The 21,353-nt window shown below is 41.7% G+C and overlaps 1 protein-coding gene across 1 annotated transcript in view; it reads left to right on the top strand.

Moving 5' to 3' along the window:
* The window catches only part of LOC147415250 (uncharacterized), a 112,889-nt gene that overhangs the window by 86,063 nt on the left and 5,473 nt on the right, over positions 1 to 21,353 (top strand). The window contains exon 3 of the mRNA XM_086468562.1: positions 12,408 to 16,841. Within this exon, the coding sequence (XP_086324688.1) occupies positions 12,408 to 16,841 (4,434 nt within the window). The remainder of the gene's footprint in view (positions 1 to 12,407; positions 16,842 to 21,353) is intronic.

The following is a 21,353-nucleotide window of genomic DNA, read 5'->3' as shown; positions in this document are numbered from 1 at the left end:
AGGGTTTGCAACTGAGTAGGAGCGGGGCACCGTGATCATACGTTTCAGCTGCAGATCAGGTCTACTGCTGATGCAGTTCTCGTGCCTGTCACGAAAGCATTAAAATATCTGTAAGTAGCCCTTCTGCATTCTGTTATGTGGGAACAGAAGTGGCAACAGTGAGAAAAAAGGTCTGCAAATGGCACAACTTCATGCGGCTGAATTCATGTTTTGCAACAGCATTGCTGTTTTTCCTGGATGTTGTTATTTTATACAAATTGGCATGTTATTTGATGTCTTCTGCTTTTAAAAGCTCATGGAGAAGATTTCTCAGCCACTGTGGAAGAGGAGGAAGGGAGTGACCAGATTGTTGGCACCGAAATATCTCATGTCACCTGGCTAGACTAAACTCAAATAAGGTGTGAGGATGCAAAGTTGTGCTGGATTCAGTTCACTTTGTGAACAAGACCTAGCCTGTCCTTGTCCCATGTCTGAAAATTACCCTGCCCGTGTTCCTCATTTTACTGCTGACTCCAGATCTGATGCAGTCTGCTTGTAAAAGCTGCCTTTGGCTGCAAAGCCTCTCAAATGAGTTTCTGTTTGTGTAGCATTAGCAAGAGTCCAGAGTCCAGGTTATACCCTTTGGTAGAAACAACTAAAGGTCAGTAGGGGCTGCTGGAAAGAGGAAGTCCTTGAGTATTTTATGCATATGGAGTGATATGGACCAGGAGTTAACCTGATGATTGAAGGGCAATGACAAGAAAAGGAGGAAAAAACTTGTCTGACGATCAAAGGCCAGGCTGCCTTTGTTAGCAAAGCCCTTACCTAAAGCATTAGTAATGGCAAGTCAGACTGATATATATGAAAGAATAATGCTTTTATTATTCATATCTCATGATAGGGGTGCATGTTCGAGTGTGCCACAGAGTCCCAGTAAACTCGTCCCAACGATGCAAAATACAGTACTATACTTTTCCTCCATATTTGTTCTTTCTTGCTACTTGTTTTCTTCCCCTTAATGCCCATCTCACTTCTGCCTTCTTCTTGAAGGCATTCCTCCCTAAAATGCAGTAAGAGAGTCTAAAATGTGTTAGGTGCATTTCTGTTCTGTCAGCCCTGTGTCTCCAGCTGATGTATATACATACCTTTTAGTCATGTCTCTTTCCTTACTGCCCTTAAGGTTTTCTCCTCTGTTTACACAGTAGTCTGTGTGAGGACACCTCAACCCTCAGAGAGGCATTAGACTCAACAGAGAAATTAAAAGATAAAAATAAGGGGGGGGGGCTGACATGGTTGAATTCCCGGCTTCGCTGCCGGTGCTCTGGTATGACGAACGAGTCATTTACTCTGAATCTGTAAAATGAAGATAGTACTTCCTCTCTCTCCCTGTTTCCTTTGCTTTATCTTACATAATTAGACTATAAACACTGTGGGGCAGGCACTCTTACCGCATTTATCCAGCACTTAGCACAACTAGGTCATGGGCTTTGTAGCATCTAGGACCTCTGCAGCAGGATGTGCCAGAGGAAGGGTGTTTGGTGTAACAATATTGCAACACGGCTGATGAAAAGGAGCAGCATGATCACAGAAATATTAGTACAAAAGCAAACAACATAATCAAGAGGGAGATGCAGTGGCTGAGTGTATTGGGTGTGATGATGTTTCCAGCAATGGTAGCAGGAGGTCAAGAAAGGCAGGATTTTGTATCAGTCACTGCCTTGTGTCTCCCAGGCTTCACATAGGCCTTTTCCCTCAAAGTGCTCTTTTAATTAACATCTGAATTACAACTGTCTGCAGACTAGTTTTCTTGATTAAACAAAGAGACTCCATGGTTCTAAAAATGGACTGATTAGATTATAAGACAAACAAGCCATATATCTCATGACTTTGTACTTGACTTCCAACTTCATTGCAGTCCCATACTTGAACACTGAATCACTGATCACTGAGGGACTGTCAGTGGATGTCTCATGGCTACATGTGCACACATACACTTAGGATTTCTTGGACCACTCTTTGTCTTTAATGGAGTCTTTTTTCCAACAGCTTTCTTCTTCAGAAGAGTTTGCCCTGTCTTTAAAGTATTTGCTGTCTTTCTACTCCTCTGATTCAGCATTCCTTCTATAATTTCTCAATGGCATTCAAGAAAACAGACTGCCTTCTGAAAAAAGAATTGAGATTAAAAAAGGTAAATATGTCTGTGCTAAAGTGTGCTCACAAAAAAGGGTGATTGCAACAAGTTTGCAGTGGAAGAGCAAACCCCCACAGCACTCTCTGCCTGGTCTTCTAGAGCATGAGTCTCCACGTCTTTCACCAGGAATCCTAAAGATTCCCTCTCAGCAGTGTTCAAGCATTTCCTTAAACAGTCTGAAGGGAAACTAACTGTGAGTGCTGTGTTTGTTTAGCAGACAGTAGCATGTCAAAATGATCTTTTAAAGAGTATGTAAACTTCCACTGGTAGAAGGATGTCAGTACTTGAAGCTCCCTAGCTGCATAGCACAAGAGTTCAGCATGGGCCCTGTCTTTGGAGGTGGATTCACATAATTTCTGGGTAAGATTTTTGTCTGTGCAGAGCTGAGTTTTGCTTCTGCCAGAGAACTTCAACCTCATGTAAGTGCATCTGCCTTAGAGAAAGATTAATGGTAAAATTTAGACAGAGGCAGATGCACATTTGCCTCCATGATTCTGAAGCTAGAGCGTCCCTGTAAGTTGAAATTTCATTTTAGCACAAAAAGTGTTTTCACTGAGGCTTAGTCCCCTGTTTCATGGGAGCAGTGATGTTACCTGCCCATGCCTTTACACTGTGTCTTCAAACACAAAGACAGTATTGTGTTCTGATTTTTTTTCTTCTGGGGCTGTCCTGAGCTTTTCTCTGTTAAAAAAAAAAAAGAGGAAGGATGTGAGGGAGGAAGGAAGAGTATTGACTTGGTATTATAAGACAAGCAAAATATAACCCTGTTTTCATTAAAAGACAATCAGAAATCTAACAATGTAAGCTTTCCGTGTATTGAAGGCAGAAGTACAATAAAGCAATGTATTGCCTTTTAAATTTGCCAGCAGAGGGAGTGTTGCAATGCAATGAGTGCAGATATTTTCAAAGAGCAGGGAAGTTGCTCGAGTCTGAATTTTATCTGTTCACATCCCAAATTTCATTTGACATATTATATTGTGGTGTTGACCAAAATACGATCTTTTTATATTTCAGAACAGTGCAATATTGATTATTGATACAGTTTAAACTTCACATTTCAAGAGTGAACCTACATAGTTAGTGCTTTGGCTAGAATGTAGGGTTTATTTTGCTACAAATAAGCTGTCAGTTTTTAATGTACTTATGACAGTAAGTCTATGAATATTTTCATAATAGTTGTTCATAATATTGCTGCATTGATAAAAATGTATTTCTGATGCAAACTGCAGTTTGTAAAACTTCATGAAAGAAATAAACCACAAATACAAGATACAGGGAGCCATCAACTTTTCAGTTTTGTGCAATCATATTGTACAAATGGCATGTCTTGCATATTTATCTTCTACTCAACACAATGAGTCTTTATGCTTCTTCACTGCCTTTCCTCTTCATCTGCTGGGCAGTCCTTATCTGGCTGGAGCTAAAGCCGTACAGAGGGATTTTGGTGAGACACTTGACCTGCCACAGAGTAAGACACTGGAATGCAGCTTGTATTTTTTAAAGGGAGTGTGTATTTCTCTGTACAAGCTGGGTCTGACCATGAACCTCATTGCAACCTCTAGATGGCACCCAGATTACACATTGTAGCTAGAAACTACTACATCTTGGCCAACATGTTTTATCTTGGCCAACATTTCTGCTAAGCTGTACATGGTAGTAGGAGTGTTAATGTCAAAGGAGGGAAATAATGGTTTTGGCTTTGGGCTATAAAAGTGGTTTCATGTTGGAATTTGCTTGTTGACAGGAATCAGAGAAACTGTGTTGAGTGCATAAGGGCCCCTGCTTGTGGCAGTTTTTTGCTGATGCAGTCCTGTGCTTACCAAGTGTCATGAGACAACAGGATGGTGAAGGCCTGGATTTACTGCTGTGGCCAGGTTATTGGGCTGTAATGTCAAAGCACTCACTGAACAGAAACAGAGCATGGTCACTCGAGCTCGCAGGAGGGGGAAATGCAGAGTTTTTGGCAGTTATGATGCTGTTATGATGTTTAGATATTTCACTGATTCTGTGCATTGTTTTGCCATTGGTTCCAAACCCTTCTCCCTCTTTCCTTCATCTGGCATTACCACCTCGAGTGATGGTAGCTGCCAGAGCCTTATGCAATTGCTCACATAGTCCTGCTGATTTTCGAATTGCTTAACCATTTGGAGGCTTTCCAGAGAAGGCACTAAATACAAGTAGAGCAAGACACTTATGCAGAGGATATCTGCATGGTGCTTCCTCATGCTACTAGTTGTTAGTGTAGTGCAAGTTCTCACAAATCAACAGAACTGGCTTTGAGGTCTTTTTCAGCAAAAAGTAATTGCACTGTTTGGGAACAATAAAAAGCTCATCCATCACTTGTTGGAAAAGGGAGACACATTGTTTTAGTGACTTTATATACGAATGGTACTGTATATAAAAATGTTATGGCTTACAGATGGAGTGCCCTGCAAATAGTGCTATTGCTGTGTATAGATGATTAACAAAACAACTGTGTCACCAAACTGCTGAAGGCCTTAGTGACAAAGCTACTTTTGGATGCCTGTACATATTTGCACTGACTGAAGCAAGAACCTTCTGGGCAAGTTCTGCTTTTCTCATCCATCTGTGAATTTTGTTTCCTCTTGTGCAGTTAAGATGCAAATGTTTGTCCTGCATCAAAAACTGAGTAAGTTTTGCAAGTAAAATGTAATCATTCAGTGGTTATAGAGCACTTTCCTCACTACCTGCAGAGGGTCTCATTTCCTGTGCCTTTCAGAGCGCCATTTGAACTGCCATGTGTGCACAGAGCAGAATCAGTCTGAAGGTTCAGAACCACTGCTGACAACAGCATCACTTCTCAGCAATCCTTATCTAGGTGCAGTGCTGCATCTGCTCTTATTCATACTATTTTGTTCTTTATAAACATTGGTAGCACATATAATATCCACTGAATGACAGGCAATCCAGAAAAAGTGTTTTTCTGCTGACTGAGAAATTAAAGTTCTGTGTGAAGTTAATGTCTTTAAATCTACTTCTTACTCGTTAAGGTAACAAGGTTTGTTTTTACAAAGAAGTAGTAGAAAATAAAGGCTTTGCCAGTGTGCCCTCTTTTCCTTTTCCATTCCCTTCTTTTCATTATTCATGATGAAGGCAATTTAAGAAAAGGGCTTGGATAGCTGGATTTGATCAGGAAGATAGTTTGAGGCCTTGGGAACATTATGTGGCTATCTTATGTGATATTTTCTGTATAGTTTCTACCTGAGTCTTTGCTGGGTCATTTTTCAAGCCCCAGCAGATCAGTGCAGAGGGATTCTGGGTAGGTTGCAGCTGTACCCTTCACTGTCACCTTATGTCTGAAGTACTCTCCCAGTGGTAGCTTTTTTGAGGGGTGGTTGTGTCACCATTCAAGAGCCTTTTGCAAGCTCTGTGCTTCTATATATTATGGGAACCTTGAAAAACACAACTCTGGGCATGTTGGAGGGTTCTCACAAAGAATTTTGTTTTCCCTTCAGAGAATAAAACATTACATGCAAATTCATTTGCCGCACAAAGCTTCCCTGAGCTAGGCCTGTGGCTCTTCGTACCATGTATAATCCAAAATTTGACCAGCATTTCCTTTAAGGATTTCTGGACATTTCTGGACATGCTTTGCATTAATTTAAGTATGGAAGAGAGTAGGTAAGTTGAAACCATTAATTCTGAGTCTCTATCTTTCCCACAAATGTATTTGCAGAGCTTTTTCTTTATAGCTCTGTGGTGACTGAGGTAATGCAACTGGTTCCCTGGAGTGGCAGCTGTGCTCCATCATTGCCCCGAACCACTTTTGAACTCTGTAACAGAACTTCTTGTGAAGGGAACACATTTTGCGCTGTGTTTCCCTTAGATCCAAGAACACAATTTAGATAATGAAAAAACATTTTTATGACTGTTCTTCTATAAAGATTTGGTGGTTTTAGATCTTCCCAGGCATTTCCAACCTGGTAAACATCCAAGTGTCTAGAAGTACCATTACCTTAGGCAACCTATGGCAGCCCAGTTAGAGAGACCAAGGCTTAGTACAACCTTAAGGTCCGACTCCTCTCTCTTGCTCCAAGGGTGTCCATTTCAAAGCAGATGTATCAAAGCACAGGAGGGGAAGCTGGGTATTTCAAATGCTTTGTTTCTGTCCTGTGATGAACATACCTTTGATTTTCACTCTGTGCCCCCAATTCAGGATATCCATAATCACTGTAACAGTTCCATGACCAGCATTTTTCAAACCTGCGTAGGCCAGCTAAGTCCCTACTTGGATGTAGAAAAAGCTCAGCTTTTCACAGTTCTCACTACACATAGGATGGATGAGTTTCATGCTACCATGTTAGAGTGCCCCAAATATTTACCATTTAGCTATCATGAAGATTTAAGAATTTCATATGCAGTCGCTATCACTGGAAGCCAAGGAGGAGTTCCCAGAGACTCACAGTCTTTTCAGTAATTCTATTCAGCTTATTATTTAAATATATAGGACACAATCTGAACCAATATAAGTAACCCTAGATGACATTACAGCTGAAGTCTGAAGCAGCTGTATTAACAATTCTATATTGCCGGTAAAGTGGCTAGTTTCATCCACTAGTTTTGTCTATCTTTCTCTCTCCTCCCCCTTTTTAAGTGGCTATATTAGTGTTGCCCTTCTAAAAGACAGTAATGGAGAGAGAGAGCATGTAGATAACCCCAGCACAGAGTACTGAAGTAGGCACAGCCAAATCCTGAGTGCCTTGATGTCACCCATCCTTGCCTCAGCAGGAGTTGAGAGCATACAGCACTCTGCAGGTTGAGACCTTTTGTAAATGATGCCCTCATGTCTGCCCTGGGAATTGCACATTTCCTTTGCCTGATGAGCAGGGCTGAGTGCACTGAGCAGCAGGGACAGCTGGCTTGCTCTCACCTGTGGTAATGGAAACTGCATTTTAGTCTCATCACATTGCGAGTCAAAGACACTAGCCTGTGGCTTTCAGTCAAACAAGGTGTAAAGGGAGATTTATGAAATGTATATTAATAACAACTCAAAAGTTGTCGTTACCATCACCTATGGAGGAAACAGCTGTCTGAGTCCTTTGAAATATCAGCTTGAGTTCAGGGAAAAACTGCCGATATTCCTTGAGCTGGCAATGAGGCAGTAACTATGATCAGGTCAAGTTAGTGCGAATGCAGATCAGGCTTGCTTAGGGAACTTGCATTCAAAGTAAAAGCAAAGGCCACATAAATGGTCAGATTGGTTTTTTGTGGTTGTGAGATTTAAGAATAAAATTATTAAAAGACTAGTTGAAGTAATACAATTGTCTGTTTAACCTATCCTACCAATTGTTAGGCAGAGAAAATTAGGGAAATACAATCTCTGAGAAGCTCACAATTGTTACAATATAATATTGTAAGCGTGAAAAGATTATGCAAACACAGAATCTGATCTAGAGAGAAAATAATACATGACTTCCCCACTAAATAAAAAATTTTCCCAAGACAGGGAGTGGGTGGACCCATGGGAGCAGATGTCACATATAAGCATTGTGAGTCCTCAGTCAGAGGACAACCTGGATGGAAGGTACCTTACATTATGGAGATAGAGGTCTTCACACATCAAAGTCACAAGTTTTATTTTTCTGATGACTTTAGGTTTATGTGATTATATATGGCTGCATCCAACGATAGCAAGACAGATCAGTAACTTCAATTTCATTCTTTTTTCTTGGCATAGTTCAGAGACAGTTAAAGAGATGCAAGAGAAAAGCAGGCAGAAGGAGCTTTGCTTGGATTTGTCTATTGTCTGTGATGTGCAAAAGCCTTATTTCAGAAGTAGTTTCTTTCATATTTATTCCAGGCTCTTGTCTTCCAACTGTTTATCTGGTTTGAAATTGAAGAGATGTATAAACACACAACTCTGTCCATAGGTTCTGAGGGTTTTCTCAAGAGCCCTTCCCAGGAAAGAGCTGTAATTTGACTTTTGAAATTCTCAGTGTAATCTCATGGAAATTAAAGACATGAGGACTGTTGTCTAATCAGCAGCCTAGTTGAGGATCACTGCAACAGGTCTACCAAATCCTCAAGCCCATGATTGTCTGTTGAGAAGACAAGGCTACATCAAAGGACCTGCTTATTGCAAACTTCCCCTCTTCTGCTCTGAGTCCTTTAGACTCAATTTTTACAGAAAAAACCCCCAGTAAAACACGAAGAGAAGCAGTCCCACAAATCCTAACAAAATGCACGCAATATGGATTGGGAGGAAATTAAACTACATATGATAGGTGGTCAAAGGCCTGGCCTCCCAGAGGCAGTGAGAAGTCAAAGACCCATAGAAGAAGACAAAAATGGCACCACCTGCACGTTGTTTGCGCTGTTAGGACTTCTTTCCTGGTCACAATTGAAAGTTCAGTGAGCTCATGAATTTCAGGTTTACTGGAGGTCAGCTCTAGGTCTGCCTTGTCTGTTAGACAGAGGGCTTTGATAGACATAGCAAGAACTGAAGCTTCTGTGTCGTCTCCAAGCTCAGGGGAACTCCATACTAGGGTACGTCTGGTACAGTACGCCCCACCAGGCTCATCCTGATGCTGGTTCTTTGTCGGGGATAGCCTGACTGAGGAAGATGAAATTGGCCTTGACAGCATCCTGGTATACCCGTGAGAAGATGAAAGAAGTGGATGAAGAATGTTGTAAACAGGTTTGACGAGGTGATAAGAGACGGAGCAAGAAGAGACTAAACAAGTGAATACCACAGAGCAGAAATTTGGCAAGAGAATGAAGTGGGAAATACAGTAGGAGCTCCAGCCAATCAGTATGTGAATAGAGGTGAATGGACAGAGGTACTGAGCGAATCATTTTAGCAGCCTTAGTGCATGAACCGGTGGACAGATAAGAAAGGTTATAAAAGAGTATGTTTTTTCTGCTGTGCCATCTCGGCCATCTTGGCCTTTTGTAACTTAATAAAAGCTGGCCTTTTTACATATATTTTTGTCAGTGTCGGTCCCTACCGCAACAGTTCTTCCCCTTAGCATCACTGGGGGCATGTGTTTAGTCCTAGGCCTGGCCCAGGAATGCTGGTTGACATTAATTGGTGCCCTTCATGTCTAGAATTTGTTCCCTCATTTTCCACAAGGTATGGAGGCAGTTGTGGGGACTCTGCTTCTGCTTTAATTGCATAATTTTCTATAATAACCATTAAAAACAAATTGTGCATTTGGGAGGTGTCACAGTACGAACATCCTGACATAGCTATGTTTGGAATGATAGATGCACTGTAAGGGATCTCTGCCCTATTTTTTTTTTTTAATAATTTAATCCATAATTATCCTTGGGGATGGTTGGGCATCTTCATTACTTTGTTCCTACTTGCCTGAACAATTTTTATCTTAGTTTATTGCCATCTGTAAATTTGTGTTCAGAACACTGTTGAAGAGGCAGTGCTGTTACTGCTGAACAGCTGCTGCTGTACTCACTGCTATGTGAGCCAACTGCTCACAGTTTATACTGCTCAATCATTATGTGAAAAGCTAGTCTGTGCTGCTTTAAGATGGTCATTTCTGTCCTGGTGATAGTGGGATTTGACATTATTACCCAATTACATGTATCACTGATTGCACACAGTACAGGACACATTGCTCTGCTGGTTACGTGACTCATGTTGCCATTATAGTGTAATTTAGTCAGGTTTAATGGTGTGAAAGTGATTTTTGGACTCGGTTTGAAGCACTGAATCCTCCCCCTCCCTCCTCCATTCAATTTGTATTTTACAACTTCCATCAAGAGAAAATACCAGTCGTCTTATTGAGGTTCCCTTTTGGAAATAATCTTAGTGCCTTACTTTTTCTGACTTCCCCTCTATGTTTTGGAGTTTAGAATCAGAAACTCTGTAACATATCCTTTGATGTGATTTGGAATTTGGCTTCCCATATGAGGACTCACAGTCCCTTTGTCATCACAGTGACAAAGCACCCTGGTGAAGGTGATGTGCAACTCAGGCCAAGAGGGATCTAGGACAACTCTGCGCAGCCAGAACTTCACGGCCAACTCTGTGTGGGGACAGCTTTCTGTGGGGAAAACTTTCTGCGAGGACAACTTGCCACGGGTCGGCAGATTCTGCTAGTCCTCCCCGCCATGCCCGTCCCCCCCGCCATGCCCGCTGCGCAGCACTGCCTCACTGCTGCAGCTCCGGGCGGGGAGGACCGGTGCTGTGTTGCATGCCGGGGAGGACCACAGTCCCCGCTGCTGCAGGGCTTCTTTCTTGTCTGCGCAACGTGCACGGCAGTACCAGCACCGCATATATACAAGCAGAAACGGGTCTAGGACAGTTCAGCTTGGCAGTGGTCAGGCGGCCTGCTTCCCCCCGCCATGCCCAGAGATGATCCCAGAGCTGCTTCCCCCCCCCCCCCCCCCGCCTCCCCCACTGCTTGCCGCCCTGCCTCCACACCTCCCTCCTCCTCCCCCTGATGTAATATATACTGCAGGCATGGCGGGAACGAGCTCGCGGCTGTGCTCCCTCCACCTCCGGTTAGAGACTGCTCTCTGCCAAGCACTCAGGGCTCCCCATGGTGCCACACAGAGCCCCACTGATGTTCAAGAGGTTTGCAGAGCTCACCATGTGGCGGGGAGGACCAGCGCAGCACTGCATAGCACGAAGGACGGGTGGAATTTGCCAACCCGTGGACAGTTGTCTCTACAGAGAGTTGTCCCCGTGCAGAGTTGGCCGTGCAGAGTTGTCCCATTCTGGGCCAAGGGACCTTGTGTTCTAGCTTGGTGGCTGTCATTCACTTGTGATTTGGGATTTTTTTTTTCAGAAATGTCTTTCACTGTTTATTATCTCAGTTTTCAGATTTTGAAATGTGCTAATCATTCTTGTGATGACTGTCATCAAAACCTGGTTAAAGAGGCATCCAGCATTAGGGTTAAAGGCTGCCATTTATATTTACATGATTTTTCATTCTAGATATTAATGGACTGAGGCTGGGATTGGCTAAATATCCTTGTTGAGTACATTTGTAGAACTTCTGACAGTAGCTGTACTTGAAGCTGACAGATGGCAAGTACTATTTTTACCTCAGGAAAGCTTGCTGTGATTTCATTTTCTACTAAACTTAAGAAATATCCAGACTTCTTTCTGATGCTTAAAGAAAAGAAGACTGAGACTCTCCCAGGGTAGCTGTCTGGGACAAAGACATTTCCTAATATTGACAGTGTGGTTTTAATCTTTCTGCTCTCAGCCACTAACTTGAATGTGCTCTTATCACAGAATCACAGAATGTTAGGGGTTGGAAGGGACCTCGAAAGATCATCTAGTCCAACCCCCCTGCCAGAGCAGGACCACCTAGATTAGGTCACACAGGAACGTGTCCAGGTGGGTTTTGAATGTCTCGAAAGAAGGAGACTACACAACCTCTCTGGGCAGCCTGTTCCAATGCTCTGTCACCCTCACAGTGAAAAAGTTTTTCCTTATGTTGATGTGGAACCTCCTACGCTCCAGCTTGCACCCTTTGCCCCTTGTCCTGTCGTTGGACACCACAGAGAAGAGCCTGGCTCCATCCTCCTGACACTCGCACTTTACGTATTGATAAACATTAAGGAGGTCACCCCTCAGTCTCCTCTTCTCCAAGCTAAAGAGACCCTCAGCCTTTCATCATAAGGGAGATGTTCCACCCCCTTCATCATCTTTGTAGCTCTGCACTGGACTCTTTCAAGCAGTTCCCTGACCTTATAACTGATATATGTAGTGCTCCTGCTGTAAGCCTTCTGGAAAGGAGATCAAAGACTTTTTTCACCTTTCGTTCAGGCTTTGGTTTGAGTAGTACCCAGTTATTCAAATGCAAAACTGTTCTGTATGTATTTATGTCACATTTCTGTAATTTGAAGAGTAATAATTAGTTCTCAAGTTTATCACATAAACCTCCTCCTCAGATTTGAAGATGTTTTTAGAGTTTTTAGATCTCCTGGCAAGGGATTATTTCCATTTGACTTGTTTGACCGTGAAATGTGCCTTAGTATTGGGCTATGAAAGATATTGCCAAAAGTCAAATTTTGGCCTCTGCACAATTATATATTAAAATGAAAACAGTATTAATTAAGAAACAGAAAGTAAGAAATACGAAGGCCTGAAGTCCATCAATAAGTAAAATATCAAGTATAACTTCCAAAGACATCAGTGTGTATTGAATTAATTGTGTTCCTAAGTCTCTTTTCTGATAATAATTCTGCTACTCTACTGCTGTGGGAAATCATTGCTAAATCATTATTTTCTGTTTACTCATAGGCCCCAGAGCCAGTTGAAAACTACATTAGTGAAGGAGAGTTTGAAGATGATCTGATTTCTTCTACCCCGAGCACAATAGAGCTGGAGATACGTGGATCCAGCCAGGAAACAGATGAAGATTATTTTGAGACCCTGTCACATCAGAGTGGATCTTTGTCAGATGTAAAAACTGAGCCTTATGAGAGTGCATCAGACACAGAATCTGTTTCCAGTGATGTAACTGGGGAAACTTGCTTGGATTCAAACTGCCTTTTAACTGAAAAAAAAAATCTGTGCCGTAGTCTTCCTAAAGCAAAGGCAGAAACAACCCTCCATGAACTTAAGTGCTCAAGGCAACCAGAATTTACCCAGCAGGTGCAGTTAGAAGTGTCCTCCAAAATAAAAGCAGCACCAAGCAAAACTGAATTTTGCATACAATCTGTGAACTCAGAAGGTGAAGAATTGGGTGATGAAGAGTTAACGTTAACTAGTGATACTTCCAACACAGGGAACCAAGTCAGTGAAGAGGACCTTATCTCACAGACAAATAGAAAGTTTGTAGCAGTATTGCAAAATAAAGCAGAGTTTGAAGGCAGTAAAGTGCAGTCCTGTACCAGCTCAGTACCTACAGAAGATGACATTACAAGACAGAAGAAACATCCTGTAATATTAAGCATTGCTTGTTTCAAAGCAAACTCAGAAAGTTGTTTGATTTTTCCTGAGGTTCAGCATTTTTCCTTCCAGTCAGATGCAGCATCAAGCTGTAGTTTGCCTAATCTTCATTTTGAAACAAATGGACCTAACCATAAAAGTTACACTGAGACATCTGACTATAAGTGTGAATTAGATTCTATGTCCAGTATAAAATGCAGCAGGAGAAACTCAGCTGACAGTGAGGAAACTACAGGTAAAAAGATAAAACATGGAAGTATAGAGACCATGTTGACATCAGATTCATTCTCTTACCAGAGTTACTTCAACCCAAAATCTCAGTCACCACACACAAGGTCAGAAATTACAGAAAATAAAACATGGCACAGTGTGCCTGAAGATATCAGTGCTCAGAGCAAGACAGAATATGTGGAGAAATGTATTAATCTGACAGACAAATTTAGATGGTCGTGTTCCAGAATACACCTTCAAGGGTTGGATTTTGAATACACTTGGAAAAATTTAGGAAGGGTACCTGTAAGCCCTGAAAAGGCAATACAAATAGAGGGCAAATTTGGCATAAAAAGATCTCTTGTTAATACTGACATAGACTCAAATGAGTGTCAGCTTTCTCAACCAGCAGGCTCTCCCCAGTGCTTTGATTGTTATTTGCACTCTAAATCAGAGACATGTGGCCCTAGTCCAGAAGTAGTAGGTACATGTACTGATAGCTTATCTTCTACACAGACTGATGCTTGTGAGTGTACTCCAAAACAAAAGGAGACTTCATCTGCTCTGAACTGTGAGCCAGTGATCATAAATGCTGAAGAACTTATGAAAAGTGACCAGTACAAAGCTGAAAGAGATCTGGAAGCAGACAGGTTCCCTTTAGATATTGATGTTGGATCTGACATTGGTGACACTGAGAACCTAGCAGCAGCTTATCATGTAGGTTTTCCTGCTGTTGTGGAAAACAGAGATTGTGATTGTTCCGTAAACTGTGTTTCCACTGGTAGAATACAGCAGAAAAATTTGAAGGAGAATGGCCTTGAATCTAAACTGTCAGATATGGAGATCATGGTAGGGGAAAGATGGGTAGATGATTCCTCTAACCTTGATGTCAGTTGGAAAGTCCTGGAAACCACATTGCAACCAGGTGGCAGGAATGCTGGGGCAGAGCACAAAGACTCAATGCAGCAAAATACAAGTTGCAAAACTGGTGCCTTAAGGAGTGACTCTAAGCTAGTAACAAATGAACATCCTACTCATAAAGGAAAGGATAAAAACAGTGTCTTTGCTGTTGCAATTACTCCCAGATCAGAATATATAAACCAGAGAAGGCATTTAACGACTCTTCCGGAGTTAAAGCCTGACCTAATTGTAGTATCTGTAGAGCAGAAAGGATTACAGTCCAACACACTGAATGATAACCTTCCTACTGAAGTGGTAACTGGAACATTGAGAAATGTAGTGAGCAAGGATTTGATGTCTCCACGTACTGTCAGCAAAGCTCGTGATGAGCCAGAGAGAGTTCTGAGTGAAAGCTGTAGCTGTGAAGAACAAATTCTGGACATCCACCTTGTTCCTGGTAGTGCAGAGGTACTCCCTGGTAGGGACACAGCTGAAGAAAAACCAGAATGTTCACAAGAGAAAAGAGAGAAAACAGATGCAGTTTCATCCTTAGGGTTCGCTTGTAGTAATTCCATGGTAACAAGTGCAAAAGTGGAATTCAGGAGTGTTACGGTACCGCTGGGCAATGATGTACTTGTTACAGAAAGTCAGGCAGATCAATATGAAGAAGCGCTCTTAAAATCACATAGCAGAAGTGGTGTTATGATCTCTGAGAAAGAGCCCTGCAGAACAAAGACTGGGTTTGAATTAGAGCCACAACAGTTCAGAAAGTTACAGGGTGAAACAAGAGATGACCAGGTGTCTAAGGAAGAGGAATTCAAAGCACATCAAGGCAGAGAGGAAGTCTTATATGTAACTAGTGCTGTAACACTGGAAATGTGTGATGTATGCAATTTATGTCAGGGAGATGGTGCTGATGTTGACCTTCAAGGGCCCAACTTCATCTCTGAACAAGCAGTAGGCAGGCAAGGAAATGAAGGCTGTAATCGTTTAAAGGAACAAATAGTTACCTGTGAAGAACTTTCTCCTGACAGAGAAAAGGAGGGCTCTCCTGCAGAAGACACAGCTAGCCCTAGCAAAGACAGTATACTGAATCTAGATGTTTCTGATATCTTTAACTACTCTGTGAAAAGGGAGACCCATAACGCTTGCATGCTGGGCCTGGATAATATAAGTACCTGCAGCACTAACAGCGAGGAAATGGATGAGAGCTCATTCCACATCCTGGGAAGTAACAGCAGTCTTTATAAAGCTGTGCAAAAGCCAGCAAAGAATGGGAATAGTGGGAAAGCTTCCAGGTTTTTAGTATTCTCAAAAATGACATCTTTCAGAAAAACTAAATCTGCCACAGCAGAAAGTCAGGGAAATAGCAGCTTCTTTGGCAGCAAGGCAAAGATGGAAGAACTGGATGCTGGAAAGGAGGATGAAGACACTGAAAGTTTACAGTCTTTCAAAAGTTGTTCATCTGGTTCAGCCTTCCACAGAAAGGAAAGCTATGCCTCTGAGTACTCTGACGATGATGATTTATTCTATGAGAGACCTGCAGGATTATTCAACAGAATGAGCCTGAGGAAGGCTTCTGGCTCTGGTCGGATACTGATGGAAGATGTAGATACAAATTCAACTTCTCCTACACTGGGTGCTGTCAAATATGCTGATCGACAAGTTTCAGGTTCGTCTGAAAACAATGATGGTGAACCTGTGGAATACTCTGGGATTAGAAAATCATTCCCTGAAAATGAATACAAAAGAAACAAAAACCCTGAGGGTAAGAAGTTCAGGACAAGGTTGGCCTTGGCACACAAATCACTCTCAAGCTTATTTGAATCCAAATCTCCAGAAAAGGAAAATGCTGAGCAAAGCTCACGAGTATCACTGAAAAATGAAAAGGACAAAGCCAAACTTCGCCAGAGCGCCTGGAAAGCTTTTCTGAAAACCAAGGAGGCAGAGGGACTAAAAAGGCCTGTCTTAGCAAGTTTATCACCAACACAGGAGAGTCTTAATGCAACTAGCAGCCATGTAATGAGAATGTCAGTAGAGCGACAGGATAGTCCCAATGGACACACATTTTTTAAAACAGAAAAAAATAATGACTCCTCAGCAGATCCCAGCTATTTTGACACCTCTGTGGAGCCTGTTGATGTCTCTTCACCTGCAGGTATGTGGAGAAATCGAATACAGTCCCATGACTTGGGCATCAGATACTCACAGAGTTCGGACTATGATGAACAACAGGAGGCTCTGAGCAACAGTTTAAATACTTCTCTAGAGGAATACTGGATGAAATCTCCATTTAGCTCCACTGATTTGCAGTTGCCATTTAGTCAGTCAAGTCCATCATGTCCTCAGCTCTCAAGTTCTGATGGTAAAGACATACCTTGTAGGCCCATGAGTCCTAAGCCGCAGAGTCCACGATCCACTTCTCAACACAAGAGCTTCCGTTATCCGGGAAGAATATGTGCCACTTCGATGATCTCTCTTGGGAACAGCTCTGCAGTTGAAAGTAATTTGGAGGCTCCTGAGAGACCAAAGACACTGAAACCCAGAGGTAGTCTCTTACTTTCTGTACACTCATTGGACAACGAATACCAGAGGGATGACAGTGGCATAAGCAGTCGATCCCAGATCAGCTTAAACACAGCTTCTTCCACTAGTGACATGGTCCAAGATGAGGTGAGTTGTTGTCTGAGAATGATCAGGCGGTAGTTTGGTTTGCAGTCTTTTGTTTTTATATGGTTTAGGAATTCCAGTGAAATGCTTTAATGGCTTAATGAACACATTGATTCGACGGGTGCATAAATAGGTAAGATAGGTAGCACTACTTAATCTTTCTGTTTCTGTTCAACACTATGAATTGGTGCACTCCTTAAGGGAGGATTTACCACAAAAACCTAAAGGAACAGAGTCATCACAACAGTGCTAATGCATAATATACCTCAAACATTACACAGACGCCACCCTGTGTTCAACTTCAGTTTTTAGCTGGGTCTTACCCCTTTTAATATAAGGCAGAATCGAGCCTTGTAACTGGAGTATAGTAAATAAGTTTCTCGAAGTAAAAGCCAACACAGAAATCAATTCCCATTACTAGCAGTCACTTTTTAAGAAGTAAAATCTTTTCCTTTAGACAATGAGTAGCTGTCTTTCAAAGTACCATGAGTCTTTTTCAGTTACCATAACTACCCTTTGATTGCCACTAGGAGTCCTTTTCTGCCTTTTTTACAGCAAACAGAAAAAAAAACCCATGGTCTCCTTTTGATGATGTGTTGTATTATACTCTTGGTAACACATTAGTTTTCTTGTGATTGGCTGGATCTCACAGAAAAGTTTGTACCTTCAGTAGGGATTTCTTGATTGGCTGAGGCCTTTAAAAGCAGAGACTTCCTCTGTCAGTAGGCTTTTAATCACAGAGAGGATTTCCCAAGTTGTAAGTGGCTGGGAGCTTAGGAATCTCTTTCAGTGGCTAAGCACAAACCACAAGAGTGGTTGATATGTTAGCTGAGATCCCAGAACCTGGCTGGGTCATGCTAATTTTTCAGTGCTACTGCTGATGAGCTTTGACATTAAGAAATGGGCAAAATAATTTTGCTGAGCAGATTTTCAGAAGTGGCACTTGAGAAAGGGTATGAGAGTCTGCATACCCCAAGCAGACATTTTTCAGAGACTTGATGAATTTGGAACTGCTTGATCAATTCTGCAGCTGGCAGCTGGTTATGTTCAACTCAAATGAGCCCTAGCATAGCTTGTGCTGCTGCTGCTGCCTTTTGTCTCTCACATCCCAGGTTATATTAAAATTTTAAGATATCCTCCAGAATGGTCTTAGCTTACCCTTTCTCCCTAATTTTTTTATAGAAACTCCCTATTTTTTGTATAGAAAAATAAAAAAGGTTGGTTGGAACAGACCTTGGGAAGTCATCTAATCCCACCTCCTTCTTCAGACAGGACTAGTGGCAATACCAGATAGACAAAACCATGACTTTGTCTAACCAAGTCTTGAAAACATATATTGGTGAATATTTCACCACCTCTCTGGGAAACATGTTCCTAAGGAATTTTTTTTTTTTCCTAATACCCAACCAGAACTTCCCAAGCTACAATTTCTGGCCGTTGTCTTGTGGTGTTGTGTGGCACTACTGAGAAGAGTTTGAATCCGTCATCCATGTAACTACAAAATTGTTGCACTCTGCTTTTATATTGTCTTTAGTGCCCTCTTGTCAGCTTAAATAAACGTAGTTCCCTCAACCTCTCCTCACATATTCCTAATGAAAGTTTTTTGGTTGATTGGTTTGGGTTTTTTAGCTAATACTGTCTGGAATCTAAAGAAGGGTGGCAGTTTGAGAAGTGAGAGCTGTAGTACTGGAATTGCTGTGGGCAGAAGGAGAAGAGAATTTGCTTTATTCCCTTCTGTGCTCAGCTTCACTTGAAAATCTTTTGTTTTCATGAGCATCAACTTAACTTACAAATACCGGCACCACATTTCAAACAAGAGACTGCAGTGTAACACCAGCCTAGGAAAATGCAAGATACTTGAACTATACACACTGTCAACAGATGAAGCCTCTCAGAGGATGAATAAAATCATTGACCTGTAAACGATAACCCAAAAAAGCATCTAGAAAAGAGTGGAGAGATGAGGCATGTGTAAAGCCTTGAATAGGCAATCCCACATCCTATAACATAACCATTAGGAACAGATGAATAATTACTTAAATTGATTGCTAGGTTAAATAATTTAAAGAAAACCATAAAAAATTTAAATGGTATCTAAGCCATATAAACCAGTTTAATTTTCCTGATTCTTCTGGAGGCTACAGAATATGATATCTGAAATAGGATAAATACAGCTGAAGCCTAGAAATTAATGTAAATGTCCCAGCTTTCAGGACACAACATCTAATCTAAAAAGCAGATAGGGCTTTTGTTTATTTCCATTTTCATGACATTGTGAAATGAAGTAGAACTGCACCCTGGATTTTCTAAGTGAAGTTGTTTTTTCAGGAATCTCTGAAAATACAACAGAGACATTGGGCAAAGTATATTCACAGTGTTAAGTCTTTCCAGCATAATTATCAGCTAAGCAAGACAGAACAATTACCAGTTTGCCCATGTGTCAGAACCTTCAATACATGTTTAATTAATCTGTTTGTGGCATGATTTTACTTACATAATTGTGTTACCCAGCAGGCAAGAGTGAACTCCTAATCTGTCCCGTGTTTGGGATCTGTGCAAGTTCTCCTCACTCCTCTCCAATGTGATGAAGTTAGGCACAGAATACCAGCAGGACACATTTTGCTTTTTCATAGCATCTAGTAGATGAGAAGTGTTTCTAGACTGGCATCTCGTACCAGTGGCAAAGAAGAACTGATCTGGGATTGCTGGTTAATTGAGAGTAGATAGGAAGTGCCTACAGTGTTTTAAAGGTTGGTATATTTGGATTCTTCAAATGAACGGTGAAAAACTGGAGAGGTACTGTTGTCAGGACACAACATTTTCTTGGCATGAAAAGAGACTCCTGAGATCATTCATTCCTCCGTGATGTTATCTCCCACCTTAAATATTATTGATTCTAACACTAATGTTACCTGGAGTAGTAGTTAGATGCCTCAGGGCATGTTTGATTTCAAGCTGTTCCAATATAAAAGCTGTAATTTTGTTCAAGCACTCATTAAAAGCAAATGAGAGGGTAGTGCAAAGCTGTGCAATGCCTTGCTCTTGGCCCAACATCAAGCGAATAAAATGGATAGTGTAAAGAGCACATCAGGAAGAAGAGGGATTAATATATCAGACCTGCAGGCATCTAGGAAGGCTTTTTACATTGTGTAACTAAGTACAGTTGTAAAAGCACAGACAGGCAAGACTGGTCATTATTCTATTTTCAGAGACACTGTCTGTCTTTGTAAATAATATTATACAGACAGAGTGACCTAAATCCCCGTAGTAATGTTATTGTAATATGCCATCTAGAATGAGGGTGAAAAGGGCATTGTCCTGTGCACACGGAGTTTATATTACAATCTCAAAGGATTGCAGAGCTGCTGCTCCAGCGTGGAGTGAGTACCTCTAAGCCTATGGAGGAGGCTGAGTGAGTAGACTGGCTAGTTTCAGCCAGTAGTCTTGGGAAAGCATTTTCTTCTGAATAGTTTTGGGGCTAGATAACTGAGCTTTGCCATCTTCTGTTCAAGCCAATTTGAAGCAAACAAAATTTCCAGCCAACAAACCCTGTGTTTTCACCTGCTGTTTGTAAAACAGGAGTCTAAACAGCAATGTCAAACACCACCTGAAAAAAGGACAAATGAGAAATGGGGTCCCCATCGCAAAAGGAGGCCCCCCCAGGTTCCACCATCCACACGCCCTATCTCCATCCTTGAGAGCAAAGCCTGGAGGCTTTCCTTCCTTGCTCCAGATGAAAAAGCCAAGGAGATTTTGGAGAGGAGGAGGAAGAGACCTAAACCCCTCTATAAGTGCTTCAGCTTCGATGATGTTTGGATGGAGAGAAACCAAAAAAGCAAGCTAGAGAAGGAGACACAGCCAGAGAGAGGGATTCAATTGCAACACCTCCCAGAGGACCAGTTAAAAGTAAGAAACGATACACTGTCCTCCTCATTCTCTGGCACTGTCTTCCTCTCTGCTCCGGCTGCTTCTTTCTACTGTCATCATATTCCTGCCCTTGCACTTTGTCTGGTAACAGTTCTGTCTGCTTTTCTTTGGATTTAGTAGTCTGTGGAGACGGATTAAACACTGAACTCATCAATAAATGATGATCTCTAAAGGTTGTGGGTTTTTTAGTCTCTGTCAGTGAGCAGTTCTTGCTCCATGCGATGTTGGACAATAGGATGCAAGAATATCAGATTGCTCTGTGAGCTGAAAGATAGGGAGAGCAGGGAGCAAATCAGTATAAATTAAACTGATAAAATCTCATTCTGTGCCCTGTGGCATTGCCGTATAACTTTAACAAGGGACTCAAAATTAGACTTCCCTTGTATCTGAAGCCGACTCCACACTTCCTACTGAGGCAAATTCCTGCTGTGAAGTGCTCAAAAGAACATTGCCGTTGTCGTTTTAGCTATTAGTATTCTCCTCTCCACCCGGGGAGACTTTCAGATTGGCATTATGATTGCTTGTGACAAACTTTGTGGCTGTTGTGACTCACACTGATGGCATCTGTTACTCTTGGATCCAGAGCTA

The sequence above is a fragment of the Leptosomus discolor genome, chromosome 7, assembly GCF_034619465.1.
Source record: "Leptosomus discolor isolate bLepDis1 chromosome 7, bLepDis1.hap2, whole genome shotgun sequence".
Lineage (NCBI taxonomy): Eukaryota > Metazoa > Chordata > Aves > Leptosomiformes > Leptosomidae > Leptosomus > Leptosomus discolor.
Note: the sequence above shows the minus strand (reverse complement) of the source record. Positions and strands in the feature narration are given on the sequence as shown.